This window comes from Schistocerca piceifrons, chromosome 1, assembly GCF_021461385.2.
Source record: "Schistocerca piceifrons isolate TAMUIC-IGC-003096 chromosome 1, iqSchPice1.1, whole genome shotgun sequence".
NCBI lineage: Eukaryota > Metazoa > Arthropoda > Insecta > Orthoptera > Acrididae > Schistocerca > Schistocerca piceifrons.
Window position 1 is genome coordinate 1214786764 of NC_060138.1, and position 21278 is coordinate 1214808041.

The 21278-nt window shown below is 40.3% G+C and overlaps 1 protein-coding gene across 1 annotated transcript in view; it reads left to right on the plus strand.

Annotated features, from left to right (window-relative positions):
• The window catches only part of LOC124779497 (maternal embryonic leucine zipper kinase-like), a 421515-nt gene that overhangs the window by 12714 nt on the left and 387523 nt on the right, over window positions 1-21278 (plus strand). Inside the window, exon 2 of the mRNA XM_047253715.1 lies at window positions 16345-16496. Coding sequence (XP_047109671.1) covers window positions 16353-16496 — 144 coding nt within the window. The 5' untranslated portion in view covers window positions 16345-16352. The remainder of the gene's footprint in view (window positions 1-16344; window positions 16497-21278) is intronic.

The window sequence follows — 21278 nt, forward strand, 5'->3', positions numbered from 1 at the left end:
TTGTTTTAATACTAGATCTGTGTTGTTTACAAGTAATGACTGGATGGTCTGCATCAAAATTACACATACATGAGTTATCTGTAATTTTTCAAATAACACACAAAGAAAATTGCCCACAATAAGGACATGTATTTCCATTTTTATCATCACATAACATGCCTTATACAATCAAAGATTGTGGCATAGGTGACTGGTCAGTTTTACACTATATATAAAAATACTAAAAATAGACAATAAAGTAATTATACACATGGTGTAACATCTTTAACATCTTCAAAGAGGTATTTTAATTTCAATTATAATGCATTGTTGCCATTCAAGAAATCTTCTACACTGTAGTAACATTTATCTTTCAGGTATTTTTCCAGGTCTCTTTTGGTACCTTTTACATTTGAGTCATCCATCCCTTTCCATATTTTACTTGCAAATTTCATGCCATATAGTATGGGGTTTTTTCATATGATTTTAATCAGTGGGTAGGTAACATGTAGCTCGTTCTATATCTAGTATCATATTGATACAAGAAGCAGTTACCCTCAAAAAGTTGTGGGTTTCTTTTCGTGAAAGTGGGAGTTTCATAGATGTATTTGCTTGGAATGCTCATTAGATCTAGTTTCACAAATAAAGGTTTACAATGTTGCTTTGGTTTTGCTCCCACCATTGCTCGGATGATTCTTTTTTGTAGTCTAAAACCTCTAAGTAAATTTGTCTTTTCAGACCCCTCAGAAAATTATACTCTACCTAATGACTGAAACAAAATATGCATTATATACGGTTTTTCCTTACAGCTAAATCAGTGATACTATACAAGATATTCATAACATATACAAGGCTATTTAGTTGATCCACATGGTGACTCCATAACAGATTTTTATTGACTAATACGCCAAAGACACCCCCCCCGCCCCCTCCCCCGTGAACCATGGACCTTGCCGTTGGTGGGGAGGCTTTCGTGCCTCAATGATACAGATAGCCGTACTGTCGGTGCAACCACAACGGAGGGTATCTGTTGAGAGGCCAGACAAACGTGTGGTTCCTGAAGAGGGGTAGCAGTCTTTTCAGTAGTTGCAGGGACAACAGTCTGGATGATTGATTGATCTGGCGTTGTAACGCTAACCAAAACGGCCTTGCAGTTGTGGTACTGCGAACGGCTGAAAACAAGGGGAAACTACAGCCGTAATTTTTTCCAAGGGCATGCAGCTTTACTGTATGATTAAATGATGATGGCATCCTCTTGGGTAAAATATTCCGAAGGTAAAATACTCCCCCATTCGGATCTCCGGGCGGGGACTACTCAAGAGGATGTCGTTATCAGGAGAAAGAAAACTGGCGTTCTATGGATCGGAGCATGGAATGTCAGATCCCTTAATCAGGCAGGTAGCTTAGAAAATTTAAAAAGGGAAATGGATAGGTTAAAGTTGAATATAGTGGGAATTAGTGAAGTTTGGTGGCAGGAGGAACAAGACTTTTGGTCAGGTGAATACAGGGTTATAAATACAAAATCAAATAGGGGTAATGCAGGAGTAGGTTTAATAATGAATTAAAAATAGGAGTGCGGGTAAGCTGCTACAAACAGCATAGTGAAAGCATTATTGTGGCCAAGCTAGACACGAAGCCCACGCCTACTACAGTAGTACAAGTTTATATGCCAACTAGCTCTGCAGATGACGAAGAAATTGATGAAATGTATGATGTGATAAAAGAAATTATTCAGGTAGTGAAGGGAGACGAAAATTTAATAGTCATGGGTGACTGGAATTCGACAGTAGCAAAAGGAAGAGAGGGAAACGTAGTAGGAGAATATGGATTAGGGCTAAGAAATGAAAGAGGAAGCCGCCTGGTAGAATTTTAAACAGAGCATAACTTAATCATAGCTAGCACTTTGTTCAAGAATCATGAAAGAAGGTTGTATACATGGAAGCATCCTGGAGATACTAGAAGGTTTCAGATAGATTGTATAATGGTAAGACAGAGATTTAGGAACCAGGTTTTAAATTGTAAGACATTTCCAGGGGCAGATGTGGACTCTGACCACAATCTATTGGTTATGACCTGTAGATTAAAACTGAAGAAACTGCAAAAAGGTGGGAATTTAAGGAGATGGGACCCGGATAAACTGACTAAACCAGAGGTTGTACAGAGTTTCAGGGAGAGCATAAGGGAACAATTGACAGGAATGGGGGAAAGAAATACACTAGAAGAAGAATGGGTAGCTTTGAGGGATGAAATAGTGAAGGCAGCAGAGGATCAAGTAGGTAAAAAGACGAGGGCTAGTAGAAATCTTTGGGTAACAGAAGAGATACTGAATTTAATTGATGAAAGTAGAAAATACAAAAATGCAGTAAATGAAGCAGGCAAAAAGGAATACAAACATCTCAAAAATGAAATTGACAGGAAGTGCAAAATGGCTAAGCAGGGATGGCTAGAGGACAAATGTAAGGATGTAGAGGCTTATCACGAGGGGTAAGATAGATACTGCCTACAGGAAAATTAAAGAGACCTTTGGAGAAAAGAGAACCACTTGCATGAATATCAAGAGCTCAGATGGAAACCCAGTGCTAAGCAAAGAAGGGAAAGCAGAAAGGTAGAAGGAGTATATAGAGGTCTATACAGGGCGATGTTCTTGAGGACAATATTATGGAAATGGAAGAGGATGAAGATGAAATGGGAGATATGATATTGCATGAAGAGTTTGACAGACCACTGAAAGACCTAAGTCGAAACAAGGTCCCGGGAGTAGACAACAATCCATTACAACTACTGACAGCCTTGAGATAGCCAGTCCTGACAAAACTCTACCATCTGGCGAGCAAGACATATGAGACAACCGAAATTCCCTCAGACTTCAAGAAGAATATAATAATCCCAATCCCAAAGAAAGCAGGTGGTGACAGATGTGAAAATTACTGAACTATTGGTTTAATAAGTCACAGCTGAAATTCTTTACAGACAGATGGAAAAACTGGTAGAAGCTGACCTCAGGGAAGATCAGTTTGGATTCCTTAGAAATGTTGGAACACGTGAGGCAATACTGACCCTACGACTTATCTTAGAAGAAAGAGTCAGGAAAGGCAAACCTACGTTTCTAGCAATTGTAGACTTAGAGAAAGCTTTTGACAATGTTGACTGGAATACTCTTTCAAATTCTGAAGTTGGCAGGGGTAAAATGCAGGGAGCGAAAGGCTATTTACAACTTGTACGGAAAGCAGATGGCAGTTATAAGGGTCGAGGAGGCATGAAAGGGAAGCAGTGGTTGGGAAGGGTGAGAGACAGGGTTGTAGCCTGTCCCCGATGTTATTCAATCTTTATATTGAGCAAGCAGTAGAGGAAACAAAAGAAAAATTTGGAGTAGGTATTAAAATCCATGGAGAAGAAATAAAAACATTGAGGTTCAATGATGACATTGTAATTCTGTCAGAGACAGCAAAGGACTTGGAAGAGCAGTTGATCAGAATGGACAGTGTCTTGAAAGTAGGGTATAAGATGAACATCAACAAAAGCAAAACGAGGATAATGGAATGTAGTCGAATAAGTCGGGTGATGCTGAGGGAATTAGATTAGGGAATGAGACACTTAAAGTAGTAAACGAGTTTTGCTATTTGGGGAGCAAAATAACTGATGATGGTCGAAGTAGAGAGGATATAAATGTAGTTTGGCAATGGCAAGGAAAGCGTTTCTGAAGAAGAGAAATTTGTTAACATCGAGTATAGATTTAAGTGTCAGGAAGTCGTTTCTGAAAGTATTTGTATGGAGTGTAGCCATGTATGGAAGTGAAAAATGGACGATAAATAGTTTAGACAAGAAGAGAATAGAAGCTTTCGAAATGTGGTGCCACAGAAGAATGCTGAAGATTAGATGGGTAGTTCACATAACTAATGAGGAGGTATTGAATAGAATTGGGGAGAAGAGAAGTTTGTGGCACAACTTGACTAGAAGAATGGATCGGTTGGTAGGGCATATTCTGAGGCATCAAGAGATCACCAATTTTGTACTGGAGGGCAACGTGGAGGGTAAAATTCGTAGAGGGAGACCAAGAGATGAATACATTAAGCAGATTCAGAAGGATGTAGGCTGCAGTAGGTACTGGGAGATGAAGAACCTTGCACAGGATAGAGTAGCATGGAGAGCTGCATCAAACTAGTCTCAGGACTGAAGACCACAACAACATTAACAACAACAACGCCAAAGAATTTGACACAGTCTGCAGTGTCTAATTTTTTGTCCATATACCTTATTTCACTTATAGACTGTGCAGATTGTTTTGTGGTGAAATGAGCAATTTCTGTTTTTGTAAAATTTAATCTCACATTATTGTTTTTGACCCATGCCTCCACTTCCCCAAGTGCTTGTTCAATATGACGAATTTGGTCTACCTCATTTTTACAACAGACTACAGCAGTTGAGCCAGCTGCATAGAGGATAGTATCAGACTGGACCTGGCATGGCATATCATTATTATCACACAGAAAAAGTAGTGGCCTTAGTATTGAACCTTGTGGAACACCTAATCGTGTGAGTTTCCAACCAGAGAGAAACTTCTTGCCATTGATGTTAATAAGTACTCTTTGTTTTCTGTTTGCCAAGTATGATGACGTCCAGCTAAGAGATTTGCCTTGAAAATCATAGCTTGCCAATTTTTGAAGAAGCAGGTCATGATTTACTGTGTTGAAGGCTTTGGACAGGTCACAAAAGATGCCTGACACACACATTCTATCATCAAGACATCTGCTGACTTTTGTGACTAATTCATTTATTGCATGGATTGTGCTGCAGCCTTTCCTGAAACCATAATGATTGCATAAGATAATGCTGTTTGATGAATTGTGATCACATGCGGCTCTTTCAAATATTTTTGAGAAAATTGGTAACAGTGAGATTGGCCTATAGCTGCCGAATTCATTTTGTTTGCCTTTTTTATATACTGGCCGAACTAATGCATATTTTAATCGATCTGGGAAACATCCCTCACCCAAAGATTAGTTAAATATGAAAGAGAGTGGATATGCAATACTGTGACGTACTATTTTTATTATTTCAGTGGGGACATCATCCCACCCCACAGATTTTGAATTTTTTAGGGACATTATGATTTTGATGCCATCTGAGATGGAAACATGAGAAAACTTAAAGCATGAGCAATTACTGTCTGTCATATCGGGCTTTGTTTTTGGTGGTGAACAGTCACCAAATTTGTTACAGTTTATGAAAAAGTCATTGAATAATTCACAAATGGCACTGGGTTCTGTAACAGCTCTACCGTTTATCACTATTTTAGAAGGGCATTTTCTCACTGCCAACTTCACTTCTTATAACAGATCAAACCGCTTTTGATTTGTTTTTTGCATTTGAAATGACGTTATTATTCACAGTACATTTTGCTAGTTTAACTAGTTTGTCGAATGTTTGTTTATTTGTATGTGCTTACATACTTAAGAAATTCTTCTGAGGCTGGTTCTGGCACCATCTCATCTTCTGGATGTGATGTTCCTGTTTGACCTGGCACTGTGGCTGTGACTGTGTGTGTGATTTTGAAATTGTTTTCCCATTTTTCCATAAATGAAAAAGATATTATTTTGTCCACTCACTTTGGTCTTGAAAAATTCTCGATTGAGTATAATGAGTGTTGTTTCAAGTCAGGTGCAATTTTTCTTTTGAATAATCCTGGCAGCAGACTTTGAAATTTTTGAGGCTGTGTTGTATGTACATTTTTAAAGCAACCATTGGAAAACTATCATGCGTTCCAGACAGTTCACAACTTGGTATTTCAGTGTTTCTCTGGTTGTGAGTTCATAATTATGTTTACTGCCTCAAGCTGCAAACCCTCTGTTTGTTTTTTTACATGAGGCATAAAAAAACAAGGGTGACTTTGTCATTATTTCTAACTGAAATGTGTCCCCCATGACGAGAAGCCATAATCAATGTATCTATGAAATAGTGCATGATACACTGTTATAAGGTACTGGTCAATTAATACATCCTTTAGTCTCCTCAGACAGTATATTACAAGGGAGAGCTTGGAGCATAGTAACCGTTGACTTTCCTTTGTGAAAACTATGCTGCATGTCCTGGGAGAATTTGTCGTCTTTAGAGTAACTTGGTATTGGGTGTTTTGTAAGGATTCCATAACTTTTGGTAAAATTGGAATTATTGAAATAGGTCTAAAATTGGACGTTTACAATGGGTCACCTTTTTGTAAACTGGTGTAGTCTGTATCTGATTCTGGATTTCTGGGAAAATGGCGATGGATAAACATTAGTTAATTACTATGGCTAGTGATCTTTGGTAAAAAAAAAAATTAAAAAAAAAAATCTGTTACCAGCCAATAATGCCAATAGTAGCCAAAATATTATTAAAAGTGAAACCCTTGTGGCTACAATAACACTGAAAAATTTTCGACAGGGTCTCTGACTCTAGTGCACTCACCATCTCTCTCACACTCACCATCTCTCTCACTAACCAGTGAGAGAGATGCTGAGTGCACTAGAGTCAGAGACCCTGTCGAAAATTTTTCAGTGTTATTATAGCCACAAGGGTTTCACTTTATGGTTGAGTACCATGAAGACCTCATTTCTGTTGAGTTTGCCAATCTATGCAAATCATGAATCCCAATTTTTAAACATATCGTAGTGTTTTGCATGGTTGCAAATGAGAAGCTACACTGATGTTTTAGGAGGTATAACTTGAAGAGCAACACTCTCATTTCAGAAGAATTTAGAATACCTCAAGCACTGGAACTCTGTTTATGGTCTATAAGTGGTATGCAAGGTGTATGAGATGGACGAAATGTCCTCAGAGTTCAGGGTGAGTATAATAATTCCAATTCCAAAGAAAGCAGGTGCTGACGGGTGTGAACATTACTGAACTATCACTTTAAAAAGTCATGGCTGCAAAATACTAACATGAATTCTTTACAGAAGAATAGAAAAACTGGTAGAAGCCAACCTCGGGGAAAATCAGTTTGGATTCGGGAGAAGCATAGGACCATGCGAACCAATACTGACGCTGTGGCCAATATTAGAACATAGATTATGGAAGTTCATACTTACTTTTAGAGCATTTGTAACTTAGAGAAAGCTTTCAGCATTGTTGACTGGAGTACTATCTTTGCATTTCTAAAGGTAGCAGGGGTAAAAAAAAAGGGAGCAAAAGGCTATTTACAACTTGTACAGAAATCAGATGGCAGTTAACAAGAGTTGAAGGTCATGAAAGGAAAATAGTCGTGGAGAAGGGAGTGAGACAGGATTGTAGCGATGTTACTCAATATGTACACTGAGCAAGCAGTAAAGGAAACCAATGAAAAATTTGGAGTGGGAATTAAAGTTCAGGGAGAAGTAGTACACACTACGAGGTTTTCCGATGACGACATAATTCTATCAGAGACAGCAAAGGGCTTGGAAGAGCAGTTGAATGGAATGGGCAGTGTCTTTGAAGGAGGATATAAGATGGATGTGAGGAAAAAGAAAGACAAGGATAATAGAATGTAGTAAAATTAAATCAGGTGATGCTGAGAGAATTAGATTAGGAAATGAGACATTTGGAGTAGTAGATGAGTTTTCTTATTTGGATAGCAAAATAGCTGACGATGGCTGAAGTAGGGAGGATATGAAATGTAGACGGGCAATGGCAAGAAAAGTGTATCTGAAGAAGAGAAATTTGTTAACATTGAATATAGATTTAAGTGTTGGGAAGGCTTTTCTGAAAGTATTTGTATTTAGTGTATCTGATTTCTGTACAATTTGTAAATAGCCTTTTGCTCCCTTTTTTTTTACCCCTGCTACCTTTAGAAATGCAAAGATAGTACTCCAGTCAACAATGCTGAAAGCTTTCTCTAAGTTACAAATGCTCTAAAAGTAAGTATGAACTTCCATAACCTATGTTCTAATATTGGCCACAGCGTCAGTATTGGTTCGCATGGTCCTATGCTTCTCCCGAATCCAAACTGATTTTCCCTGAGGTTGGCTTCTACCAGTTTTTCTATTCTTCTGTAAAGAATTCGTTAGTATTTTGCAGCCATGACTTTTTAAAGTGATAGTTCAGTAATGTTCACACCCGTCAGCACCTGCTTTCTTTGGAATTGGAATTATTATACTCACCCTGAACTCTGAGGACATTTCGTCCGTCTCATACACCTTGCATACCACTTATAGACCATAAACAGAGTTCCAGTGCTTGAGGTATTCTAAATTCTTCTGAAATGAGAGTGTTGCTCTTCAAGTTATACCTCCTAAAACATCAGTGTAGCTTCTCATTTGCAACCATGCAAAACACTACGATATGTTTAAAAATTGGGATTCATGATTTGCATAGATTGGCAAACTCAACAGAAATGAGGTCTTCATGGTACTCAACCATAAAGTGAAACCCTTGTGGCTACAATAACACTGAAAAATTTTCGACAGGGTCTCTGACTCTAGTGCACTCAGCATCTCTCTCACTGGTTAGTGAGAGAGATGGTGAGTGTGAGAGAGATGGTGAGTGCACTAGAGTCAGAGACCCTGTCGAAAATTTTTCAGTGTTATTGTAGCCACAAGGGTTTCACTTTTAATAATATTTTGGCTACTATTGGCATTATTGGCTGGTAACAGATTTTTTTTTTTATTTTTATTTTTTACCAAAGGTCACTAGCCACAGCAATTAACTAATGTTTATCCTTCGCCATTTTCCCAGAAATCCAGAATCAGATGGCAGATAAAGACTAAACCAGTTTACAAAAAAGGTGACCCATTGTAATCGTCCAGTTTTAGACCTATTTCAATAATTCCAATTTTACCAAAAGTTATGGAATCCTTACAAAACACCATATACCAAGTTACTCTAAAGACGACAAATTCTTGAAGGACATGCAGCATAGTTTTCACAAAGGAAAGTCAATGGTTACTGTGCTCTATGTACCTTTGTATCGAGACAGATTTCCAGAACGAAGGTGTCCTGACAGGAAGACGTTCGAAGCAATTGATCGGTGTCTTAGGGAGCACGGAACATTCCAGCCTATGACTCGCAACTGGGGAAGTCCTAGAACGCCGAGGACACCTGCAATGGACGAGACAATTCTTCGTGCAGTTGACTATAACCCTAATGTCAGCGTCAGAGAAGTTGCTGCTGTACAAGGTAACGTTGACCACGTCACTGTATGGGGAGTGCTACGGGAGAACCAGTTGTTTCCGTACCATGTACAGTGTGTGCAGGCACTGTCAGCAGCTGATTGGCCTCCACGGGTACACTACTGCGAATGGTTCATCCAACAATGTGTCAATCCTCATTTCAGTGCAAATGTTCTCTTTACGGATGAGGCTTCATTCCGACGTGATCAAATTGTAAATTTTCACACTCAAAATGTGTGGGCTGACGAGAATCCGCACGCAATTGTGCAATCACGTCATCAACACAAATTTTCTGTGAACATTTGGGCAGGCATTGTTGGTGATGTCTTGATTGGGCCCCATGTTCTTCCACCTATGCTCAATGGAGCATGTTATCATGATTTCATAAGGGATACTCTACCTGTGCTGCTAGAACATGTGCCTTTACAACTATGACACAACATGTGGTTCATGCACGATGGAGCTCCTGCACATTTCAGTCGAAGTGTTCATACGCTTCTCAACAACAGATTCGGTGACCGATGGATTGGTAGAGGTGGATCAATTCCATGGTCTCCACGCTCTCCTGACCTCAACCCTCTTGATTTTAATTTATAGGGACATTTGAAAGCTCTTGTCTACGCAACCCTGGTACCAAATATAGAGACTCTTCGTGCTCATATTGTGGACGGGTGTGATACAATACGCCATTCTCCAGGGCTGCATCAGCGCATCAGGGATTCCATGTGACGGAGGCTGGTTGCATGAATCCTCGCTAACGGAGGACATTTTGAACATTTCCTGTAACTAAGTGTTTGAAGTCACACTGGTACGTTCTGTTGCTGTGTGTTTCCGTTCCATGAGTAATGTGATTTGAACAGAAATAATAAAATGAGCTCTAACATGGAAAGAAAGCGTTTCCGGACACATGTCCACATAACATATTTTCTTTCTTCGTGTGTGAGGAATGTTTCCTGAAAGTTTGGCTGTACCTTTTTGTAACACCCTGTATACATTAGTGATCTGACAGATATGGTGAGCAGGAGTCTGTGACTGTTTGTTGATGATGCTGTAGTGTTTGAGAAAATGTAGTATTTTGAGGACCTCATGGAGGATACAGGATGACTTCACAGAATTTCTATTTGGCATGTTGAGTGGCACCTTGCTTTAAATGTGGGAAAATGCTGAGGTGTACTGCTATATTTCAGTTAAAGTAACTTTGTGATTGACAGATTGCTCTGACGGGGGTGGAGTGGGGTGCAGTGTTGCTGGTGGGTTACCAGCCACACGACAGGGCTCTGCACACATCTAGAGAGCAGGAAACTCTAAGGGTACATAGCGCTCGAGTGAGATCTGTGATTGGCTGACGGATGGCCCCTATCACCATAAACTTTGAAATGTTAGTCGCCAAGTTATTTTAATTGAGGTATAGATTTATTACTGGTAGATAAGTCAGACACACAAGAATTTTGGAAATGTTCTTTGAATCCGGATTTTTTGGCCATTAGACGTGTCAGCGAAGTTTGCTCTAAAACTTCTCAATTTTGATCAGAAGAACCATCGCATGAGCATCAGTCAGGAGATCTTGAATGACGTCAGTGATGATCCTGATTTGCTCAAAAGGGTCATAACTTGTGACGTAACATGGGTTTATGATTATGACGTTGAAACCAAAGCCCAATTGTCCCAATGGAAGCATTGTGGAGAGTCAAGACTGAAAAAAGCACACCGCGCTCGATGAAATGTCAAAGTTTTGCTCACTATTTTTTTTTTAATTACCGTGGTGTAGTGCATCATGAACTTTTGCCTTAAGGTTGTACAGTCAATAAGGATTATTGCATTGATGTTATGCACCATTTGCTAAAACCAATATGCAAAAATAGTCCTGTATTGTGGAAAAACAATTCATGGCTTTTGCATCATGATACTGCACCTGCTCATTCATCGTTGCTCATGAGACTTTTTGGCCAAAAATAACACGACAATCATGCCTCAGCCATCATATTCACTGAATTTGGCTCCTGCCACTTTTCCCAGTTCCCAAAACTGAAGAGACCTATGAAAGGACAAAGATTTTCAACGACTGAGGAAATAAAAAAAACTGCATCACTGGAAGTACTCAAGGCTGTACCAAAAAGTGCTTATGAGAAGTACTTTGAGGATTGGAAGAAGTGTTTGCACAAGTGTATTGTATCTGGAGGGTATTATTTTGAAGGGGACAACAAAATAATTGATGAATAAATAATTTTTTTTCATAAAAATATAAAGTCACAGCTCACTTTCCTAGAATTCTGTCGACCATTCACCTTTCATACTACAATCCTCATGTGGTCATTCCATTTCATTTTGCTTTGCAATGTTACACCCAGATATTTAATCAATGTGACCGTTAAGCAGAACAGTTCTAATGCTGTATCTGGACATAATGGGTTTGTTTTTCTACATTTAGAACTAGCTGCATTCGTCATCACATTCGTCTTGTATCCTTCCATACCTATAGCATTATCAGCAAACGACTGCAGGTTGCTGCCCACCTTGTCTGCTAAATCATTTATGTGTATAGAGAATAACAGGGGTCTTATCACACTTCATTTGGAGCACTCCTGATGATACGCTTGTCTTCGATGAACATTCACTGTCGAGGATAACATGCTGGGTTCTATACCTCAAGAAGTCCTTGAGCCACTCGCTTACCTATGAATCTATTCCATATCCTTGTACCTTCTTTAACAGCCTGCAATGGATATCTAGAAATATGGAGTCTATCTGCTGCCCTTCATCCACAGTTTGCAGTATATCACATGAGCAAAGGGCAAGCTGAGTTTTGCTTTCTAAAACCAAGCTAATTCATGGACATACGTTTCTCGGTCTCAAGAAAATTTATTATATTCTAACTGAGAACATGTCCAGGGATTCTGCAGCAAACTGATGTTCGGGATACTAGTCTGTAATTCTGAGAGTCCGTTCTTTTGCCCTTCTTGTAAAAAGGAGTCACCTGTGCTTTTTTCCAATTGCTTGGGACTTTGCGCTGGGTGGGAGATTTGTGATAAATGCAAGCTAAGGAAGGGGTCAGTGCCGTAGAATACTCTTTGAGAAACCAAATTGGGATTCCATCCAAACGTGGTGACTTATTTGTTTTCAACTTCTTCAGTTATTTCTCTACACGAGGGATGCTTTTACAGTGTCATTTATACGGGAGCCTGTTTGATGATCAAATGATGGTATGTTTGTATGATTCTCCTGCATGAATGACTTCTTGAACATGAAATTTAAAACTTCGGCTTTAATTTTGCTATGTTCAACTGACACACCAGACTGGTCAGCAAATGACTGGATGCAAGCCTTAGACCCTCTTTGCGATTTTACATAGGACCAGAATTTTCTCGGGCTCTCTGCCAGATATTTTGCTAAGGTACGACAGTAGTAGTAGTTGTACGCTTCGCGCATAGATCTTTTCACAGATGCATGTATCTCTACTATCTTTGCTTGTCATCTACGAGTTCTCTTTTGAACTGAGAGTGCAACAGCCTCTGCTTCCTCAGCAGTGTCCGAATCTTGTTATTAAAGTAAGGTGGATCTTTTCCATCCTTAATCCACTTATTGGCCACATAATTGTCATAATTTACAGACTCCTTAAACTTACCAGTGATATAAAATAACAAAAAGACAGCAAAGTTAAATGTGAAAAGAAACTGAAAAAGTTTGTCATTGACAACTCCTTCTATTCGATAGAATATTTTCCATTTTTATTGTAGAAAAGTTGGTGGATGGGAAGCGTATTACAAAGAGGGTAGATAATGAATTAGTGCCTATTAGTACCCTGTCCCTTACATTCGATAGGGCAGAGCTCACATTTAATCCAGAGGTAGGTTCTGATGTCACCAATGTGAGGCACTAATATTCTAAATAATGAACCTGATGCATTGATCTCACATGCCATGTGGAAATGCAACCAAATGTGTAAATTGTAGCAGAGAATTGAAGGGATTGGCAGAAGAAAGTGCTAATCTAGAAGTTTGAATTTTGAGACACTACAAGTTTCAAGTTTGATTTAATCCAAAAAAGGGACATAAATACAGTAAGAATAAGGGGTTAATATAGACTTTGCTTTCTAGTGGTACATAGATACATATTTGTTTCCAGAATGTGGTGCATTCCAAAACACAGCAGATTGTGATGAGACTTTTTCTTACTGAAGTGACAGTTAGCACTTTCTTCTGTTGACCCCTCCAGTTGCACACCTCCTTCCCCCATTGCATTAATTGTACAGGGAACCGTGTGGTGTCATCCTGTGAGTGCCCCGTGTGCCTCGATGGGCGGGCCTTGTGGGACATCTGAGTGAGGGGAAAATATTTGCCATACAAAAGCTTGCTGTATCACCATCTAACAGTTAAAGCACTGAAACGGCTACACTGTGAGCAAACAAGTATATAGCCACATGGACCTGCAACCTTTAGTTCCGTGCCACAATTGTGAAACACCTGAGCATTAAAATAGCATCCTTGTCTACTAGTATGTAACAACCATTTGTTCACCTCTCAATATCGTAAAGTTTTGTCATCTTTTATTACGGGTGTTGGTCACACCTACTAAACTGTATACCTCGCTAGAACCTTGAGTACTTATCGTAGCATCTAACTACGAACTTGTAAAGATTATTACAAATTACTCTTAAAAACTGCTTTTACTTAAATTTAACTCTTCTGTTATTAAAGTTAACCACGTGTAAACCTGTTTTATTATTGTTGAGGCAAATGTGATTGTTCTAGGGCATTTAGTCTGAATTTTAGTGTGCTAGTTCTCTGTAGAAACAATATTTAACTCTACACTTTACTCTTACCTTGTTTATCATTTTGATAATTTTGTTTTTGTCTTCAAAACACAGTATTTACAACTTGGTCAGTGTAAATAATACTGTCTACAAAAAAAGTTTCCCAGACCCAGAGGGCCAAGTTTTGAAAATAGTTCTCTAAGTTCTCTACTCTTTAATTGATCTTAAAATAGCCAATGAAATTGTTTTCAAATGAATGCAACCATAATTTTAAGTATCAGAATAAAACTCACAGGACATTTAGTGACAATCTTTTTTAACAATCAAATTTATAAAACTTTTGATTAAAATTGAACTTCTCTGTTAGTATCTAGTTGAATTTGCTTGTGTTGTGAGAAACTAAGCAAGTTAAATTAATCAAGCACACTTGCAGTGCAGCCCATCAAGTTTGTACTTCAGCATTTTCTTATGAAAATTTACCAAACCAATTTTAATGTTAACTGCAATCTCTTTCATAGTTAGCAAATAGTATTTTACTAGGATTTAAGCAAAAATGATTGTAAGGTACTTGTAAAATAATGCAACACCATTGTTATGTTGTGCCGCCCCCCAAAAAAAATCATCATACTTTCCTTTTCAGATGTCTGTCTGTCCTGTAACAATACTTGTTATAAAATAAGATGTCAAGAGCTTGCCTTTTCAGTTGCAGTGCATTTAAGACTTTCATGCAAGTTTGCTTTTGCAGTATCTTCACATCTCTTATTATGCAAGTAGTCAAAACATGCACTGTATTCTACCTATTGGAACCACTCGTGGTGTAATTAAGGTGCAATTCTTGCAGCACCAACTTTTGCCGAAAAATATCTTGCGTTCACTGCTACAATTTGTATGAAATGGCTTGCCACTGCAAAACATATTAATTGTCATATTCTTCCATAAATTGTGCCACCTTAGGCACAAATATTGAAATCTTGTAGAGTGCACTATTATGTGCAGTTTACTTAATCCATGTCCTGTTAGACACTGTCCACTGCATTCTGCCAGCTGGACTCTTTGCCCAAAGAAAATTTTGTACCAAAAAATGGAAAATAAAACCCGCTGGCAAACCCTATAAGGGCATTGTCCACTGGGATCAGTCTACTGTATGTTTCTCCCAAAGAGAGAGGCCGAAGAACGTAAATGACGAGGGGAGAAAGCTTCCTCAGGAAAAGAACAAAAATTGACAATTATAATAGTTGCAAATAATCATTTCTATGTAAATAAGGTGCTAAATTCCACATTAAAAAATACTTATGTAGCAATTTAATGATGTCTCTCCACAACATCAAAAACATTGAAATTATCATTAATAAGTTATCAGTTGCACTAAAAAGACGTTACAAAAATATCTAAAGTAATACTGTTCCGTTACAAATCTTCACAACATACTATAAAACCTGTACCCACACGGGGGAAGTATTTAGTGACTTACACAGGACAACAGAAATTTAAGGGGCAATACATCAAAAGAAATTTTCTGTTTATCTCTGGCCATCAAAAGTCCAGATCGTTCTCTGGCAAATGCGAAGATCCTCCTCAGTAGCAGTACTGTGCAAAAACATTGTGCTCAGTCAACCTCCGCGTCACCAGCATGAATCACCCAAAGATGATCTACCTTTTACAGCAACACTGCCTTCCTACAGGAGTTCGTAGACCAATCCATTTGAGAGAATGCTTCTTAACAAAAGCTATTAATAGTGAAAATGAACTATCACACTGGAAAGGAATCTTCATTGTAATGAAACATCTGACTGGTGTTCACTGCATCTGAGAGAACTTTAATGTGGATATTTACCTGCACAACATTGTCAACTAATCCAGCTGAATGTGCCTAAAGGTTTAAATGTATGAAAACCATTCCTCCAATTTTTCCAAACTCCTCAGTGTGTCCCCTGCAGGACTGTCACACATGGGAGGGAGTAGCTGAACAACAAACCAGGAGTCAAGTCGATAATGAAACATTCACTCAATGCCGTCGTGTGCATGGTGTTGAAGGGCACAGTTTCAAACCTGGTTAACATTTCTAGAAAGGGTTTAACTCTGTCGGTTTACTTACTGTTTGTTTTAAAGACAACATCCTGTACTCAGTGATTCTACCAGTAAGAAAACATGGTTAAGAAATCAGTGGAAGTGTTTTGCTACATAATAATTGTTTGGAGCACACAGTGTGACACCATTGTCTGTGTTACGACAGAAGACTGTGGGCCCATGTAATGTCTGTAACTTTCGAGGTTTCATTATCCAGCAATCTAATGTCTTTATGGATGCAACTTGACTGTTATCAGTCAGTGACAAAACTGATAACTACTTTACATAAATATCAATGAGAACAAACATAGTTTTGTGTTAAATATGACATTGTTCTGCTATGAGGTGTTGAGAAAATATATTCACTTTTTACCCTGTTGTCCATGAATTACTACAGGGAAACCTCAAGGCTTTTGTATTTTACAGTGTGAAAGATGGTCAGGTACAGCAATCTCAAGGCTCAATATGAAATAGAAAAGACAATTGGTTGTGGAGGATTTGCAAAGGTTAAACTTGCAACACACTTGCTAACCAGGGAGAAAGTGGCTATCAAGATAATGAACAAGTCAGGACTTGGGGTAAGTGTTTTTAACTTACTTCATGCAAATTTAAAATATAAAATCCAACTGCCTACCATTTAGAATTGTTAGATAGAAGTTTAAAACATTAGACAGATATTTTTTAAAAAATGTTATTAATATTTGTGCAAAGGGAGTGTTGCAGGCTTTTAAGAGTGACTCTCCTCATTTTCTTCTACACCTTGCTAAATAGTATTTTTTGAAAAGAGAAGAGTGGACGAAGTGGTGGTGCCTATGCTATCCCATGTTAAACGATGAAATTTTAGAAACCTTTATGGGAAAGCTTTCATTTCTCTTAATTTTTGAAAACTTTTCGACTTAGACGATGGTTCAGTCTTGAAGTTAGGAAGGAGAGATATTTTGTTATCTTTTACAGTTTTCCTCATATCATTTTTTGTTACCAACCCTATTTTTTGAAAAAATGCTATATTTAAGTAAATCAAACAATGGAAAATCCAGGATGGAATGTAACAATATTATGAGAAGGAAAGTTGCTATCTACTAACCACCAGCGATACCTCCACTTCAACAGCTGCCTCCCGTTCCATACCAAGAAGTCCGTTCCATACAGCCTACCCAACCATGGTCGTCGATTCTGCAGTGACGAGCAGTCCCTCTCAAAATATACCTCACTGAAGCCTTCACTGACCATAATTGTCCTCCCAGCCTTGTACAAAAACAGCCGGCTGGTGTGGCTGAGCGGTTCTAGGCACTTCAGTCTGGAACCATGCGGCCGTTACGGTCGCAGAGTCAAATCCTGCCTCAGGCATGGATGTGTGTGATGTCCTTAGGTTAGTTGGGTTTAAGTAGATCTAAGTTCTAGGAGACTGATGACCTCAGATGTTAAGCCTCGTAGTGCTCAGAGCCATTTGAACCATTTGTACAAAAACAAATCTCCCATGCCTTATCCTTCCAGTCTCCCAACACCTCCCAAAGTCTCACTGCCCAGCCGCAGAAGAACATTCCCCTTGTAAGTCAGTACCACCCAGGAGTGGAGCAACTGAATTACATTCTGTGCCAGGGTTTTGATTACCTCTCATTGTGCCCTGAAATGAGAAATGTCCTGCCCACTATCCTTCCCACCCCTCCCACAGTGGCATTCTGCTGTCCACCGAACCTACACAATATACTTGTCCATCCTTACACAACCCCCGCTCCCAATCCCTTACCTCATGGCTCATACCATTGTAATAGACCTAGATGCAAGACCCGTCCCATACATCCTCCCACCACCACCACCACCACCACCACCACCACCACCACCACCTACTCCAGTCTGCTCACTAACCTCACCTATCCCATCAAAGGTAGGGCTACCTGTGACATCGGTCATGTGGTCTGCGAACTAATCTGCAACCACTGTGCTGCATTCTGTGTAGGCATGACACCCAACAAGCTGTCTGTCCACATGAGTGGCCACTGAAAAACTGTGGCCAAGAAACAAGTGGACCACCCTGTTGCTGAACACACTGCCAAACATGATATCCTTCATTTCAATGACTGCTTCACTTACTGTGCTACCAACACCAGCTTCTCTGAATTGCACAGGTGGGAACTTTGCCTACAGTACATCCTACATTTCCTTAACCCTCCTGGCCTCAACCTTCGTTAGTCACTGTCCTTACCCGTCCGGCCCCTCCCTTATTTCCATTGCAGCACTACGCAGCTGTCATTCCACCACCACACCCGGTCTTTTTATTTTTCTCCTTTTCCACTACCTACCCCCCTCCCCCCCATCTCCCCCCTGCCCTGTGTCTAACCTGCAGTCCTTCACTGTCTGCCACACATCACCATACTATCTCTCCCCCTCCCCACCCCAGCCTCCCCCTCACCACCACACAGTCGCCACTCCCATCATGATCTGGTGCTGCTGTTCACAGTGTGGTTTCAGTTGCCTGAGACTGCAGTTGTGTGTGTGTGTGTGTGTGTGTGTGTGTGTGTGTGTGTCTATTGTTGACAAAGGCCAATGGCCGAAAGCTTTAATCATGAGAGTATTTTTGTTGTGCCTATCTGTGACTCAGCATCTCCACTATATGGTGAGTAGCAACTTTCCGTCTCATAATATCATTATATTTAAGTAAGTTACATATACACTACCGAACACATTGTCAAATGGCTGTTTTACAATGTAATTTGATGACAAAGTTTCATCTGCCTGTCTTCAGTGGTTGTTGAGAAAATGTTCCTTAAATTCGAAAAAATCTAATTTATGGGAAATGACGTCCAAAGTTTCTCAATCCATTCCTGCAGTATAGGGTGGATTCTCAAGGTGTTCCTGTTTATTCTTCTTTTCTGTCCTATTGTTGCGTCATATTTCATGTCACTTTCTCTTCTTTCCGCTCCTCTTATCCTCTCCGTGTCAGTGGGTGACAGGCATCTACTCTTTGGCATACGTGGGGAGTTAACGGCACAGGCATCAGCAGAGAGACCTCTGTGTTGTCAGGGGGCTACAACCAACAGGGTACATGGCGGCCCCAACACAATGGACTGGCTACTGTGGGGCTCACCCTAGTGCTTGTAGGGTGGAGGTTTTATTGTATTGTGGAGTGGCTGGCTTCTCCTTTTTATTCTCATGGTCAGCCAGCCATGGTCGTTTGCTATTTTACTCTCTTCATCCCGTTTCTTGAGTTTCTGTGGTTTTCTTGTCCCCCATCTGTCCATTTACATGTTTCTTGCCCTTCATCGTTGTTGTGATTTTTCCTTTCATTCCGTTTTGTGTTTTCATTCTCGTTTGTTTTATTCTCACACATGTGGCATTGTTTTATTTGGAACAAGGGACTGATGACCTCGTAGTTTGGTCCTTTCCCCCAACTTATTATTATTATTATTATTATTATTATTATTATTATTATTACTTTTAATCAAACCAACCAATCATAAGAGACTGCCAGCTCTATTCTGTGTGTATATCTGCATTGATACTTCTCAATCTGCCTACAGCGCATGGCATAGGGTACCCTGTACCATTACTAGTCATTTCCTTTCCTGTTCCACTCGCAACTACAACTACTGTCTATATGCTTCTGTATGAGCTCTAATTTCTTGTATCTTCATGGTCCTCACATGCAATGTATGTGGTAGGCAACAGAATTGTCCTGCAATCAGTTTCGAATGACAGATTTCTAAATTTTCTCAGTAGTGTTCTTTGGAAAGAATGTCACCTTCCCTCCAAGGATTCCCATTTGAGTTCCTGAAGCATCTCCATAACAACTGTGTGTTGTTCGAACCTACTAGTAACAAATCAAGCAGCCTGGCTCTGAATTTCCTACCTTGAATCTGACCTGGTGCAGATCCCAAACACTTGAGCAGTACTCAAGAAAAGGTCGCACTAGCACCCTATATACAGTATCCTTTATAGATGAACCCCACTTCAATAAACCGAAGGCGAGCATTTCGTTCCATTTCATATCGCTTTGCAACGTTATGCCGAGTGTCAAGCAGGACACTACTATCACTGTATCCAAACATTACAGTTTTGTTTCTCCTACTCATGCGCCTTAACTTACATTTTTCTCTCCAGTACTGTTGTTGCTGAGCAGCATCTCCAGGGAGCCATCCACAATGTGCAGGCATGGGCTCTAGCCCACGGCTTCCAGCTTTCAGCCGCAAAGTCGTGTGTCATGCACTTCTGTCAGCGCTGTATCGTTCATCCGGAACCCGCACTTTACCCTAATGACGATCTATTAACTGTAATGGAGACATATCAATTCCTAGGACTAGTTTTCGATGCTCGATTGACTTAGCTCCCTCATCTTCGTCAGCTTAAGCAGAAGTGCTGGCAGCACCTCAATACCCTCCGTTGCCTGAGCAACACCAATTGGGGTGCAGATCACTGTACGCTGCTGCAGCTCTACAGAGCCCTCGTCCAATCCTGAATTGACTATGGGAGTGTGGTTTATGGTTCAGCAGCGCCTTCAGCATTGCATTTACTCGACCCTGTGCACCACTGTGGGGTTCGATTAGTGACAGAAGATTTTAGGACAAGTCCGGTGACCAGCGTACTGGTGGAGGCTTGTGTCCCTCCACTGCAGGTCAGATGTGCGAAACTGCTCGCCAGTTACGCAGCACACATTCATAGTTCTCCAGAGCATCCAAATTACCGTCTCCTTTTCCTGCCCACGGGAGTCCATCTCATGCATTGGCAGCCCAGATCAGGGCTAACGATTGCAGTTCGCGTGCGGTCCCTTCTCTCCGAACTGGAGTCCTTCCTTTTACCACCTCTACTTGTCGTCCGTTCGGATACGCCTCCATGGTGTACGCCTCGGCCGCAGCTTCGTGTGGACCTTTTGCATGGCCCTAAGGACTCCGTTAACCTCGCTGCTCTCCAGTGTCACTTCCTTTCGATTCTTGACATGTTTCCAGGCTCTGAAGTGGTTTACACCGATGACTCAATGGCTGATAGTTACGTAGGCTCTGTGTATGTTCATGGAGGACATGTTGAGCAGCACTCCTTGCCAGTTGGCTGCAGTGTTTTCACTGCAGAGCTGGCGGCCATATCTCATGCTCTTGAGTACATCTGCTCGTGCCCTGGCGAGTCATTTCTCCCGTGTATTGACTCACTGAGCAGCCTACAAGCTATCGACCAGTGCTACCCTCGCCAACCTCTGGTAGCATCCATTTAGGAGTCCATCTATGCCCTGGAACAGTCCTGCCATTCCGTGGCATTTGTGTGTACCCCAGGACACGTTGGAATCCCTGGCAACGAACTTGCTGATAGGCTGGCCAAACAGGCGATGCGGAAACTGCTTCTGGAGATAGGCATCTCCGAAGCTGACCTGTGTT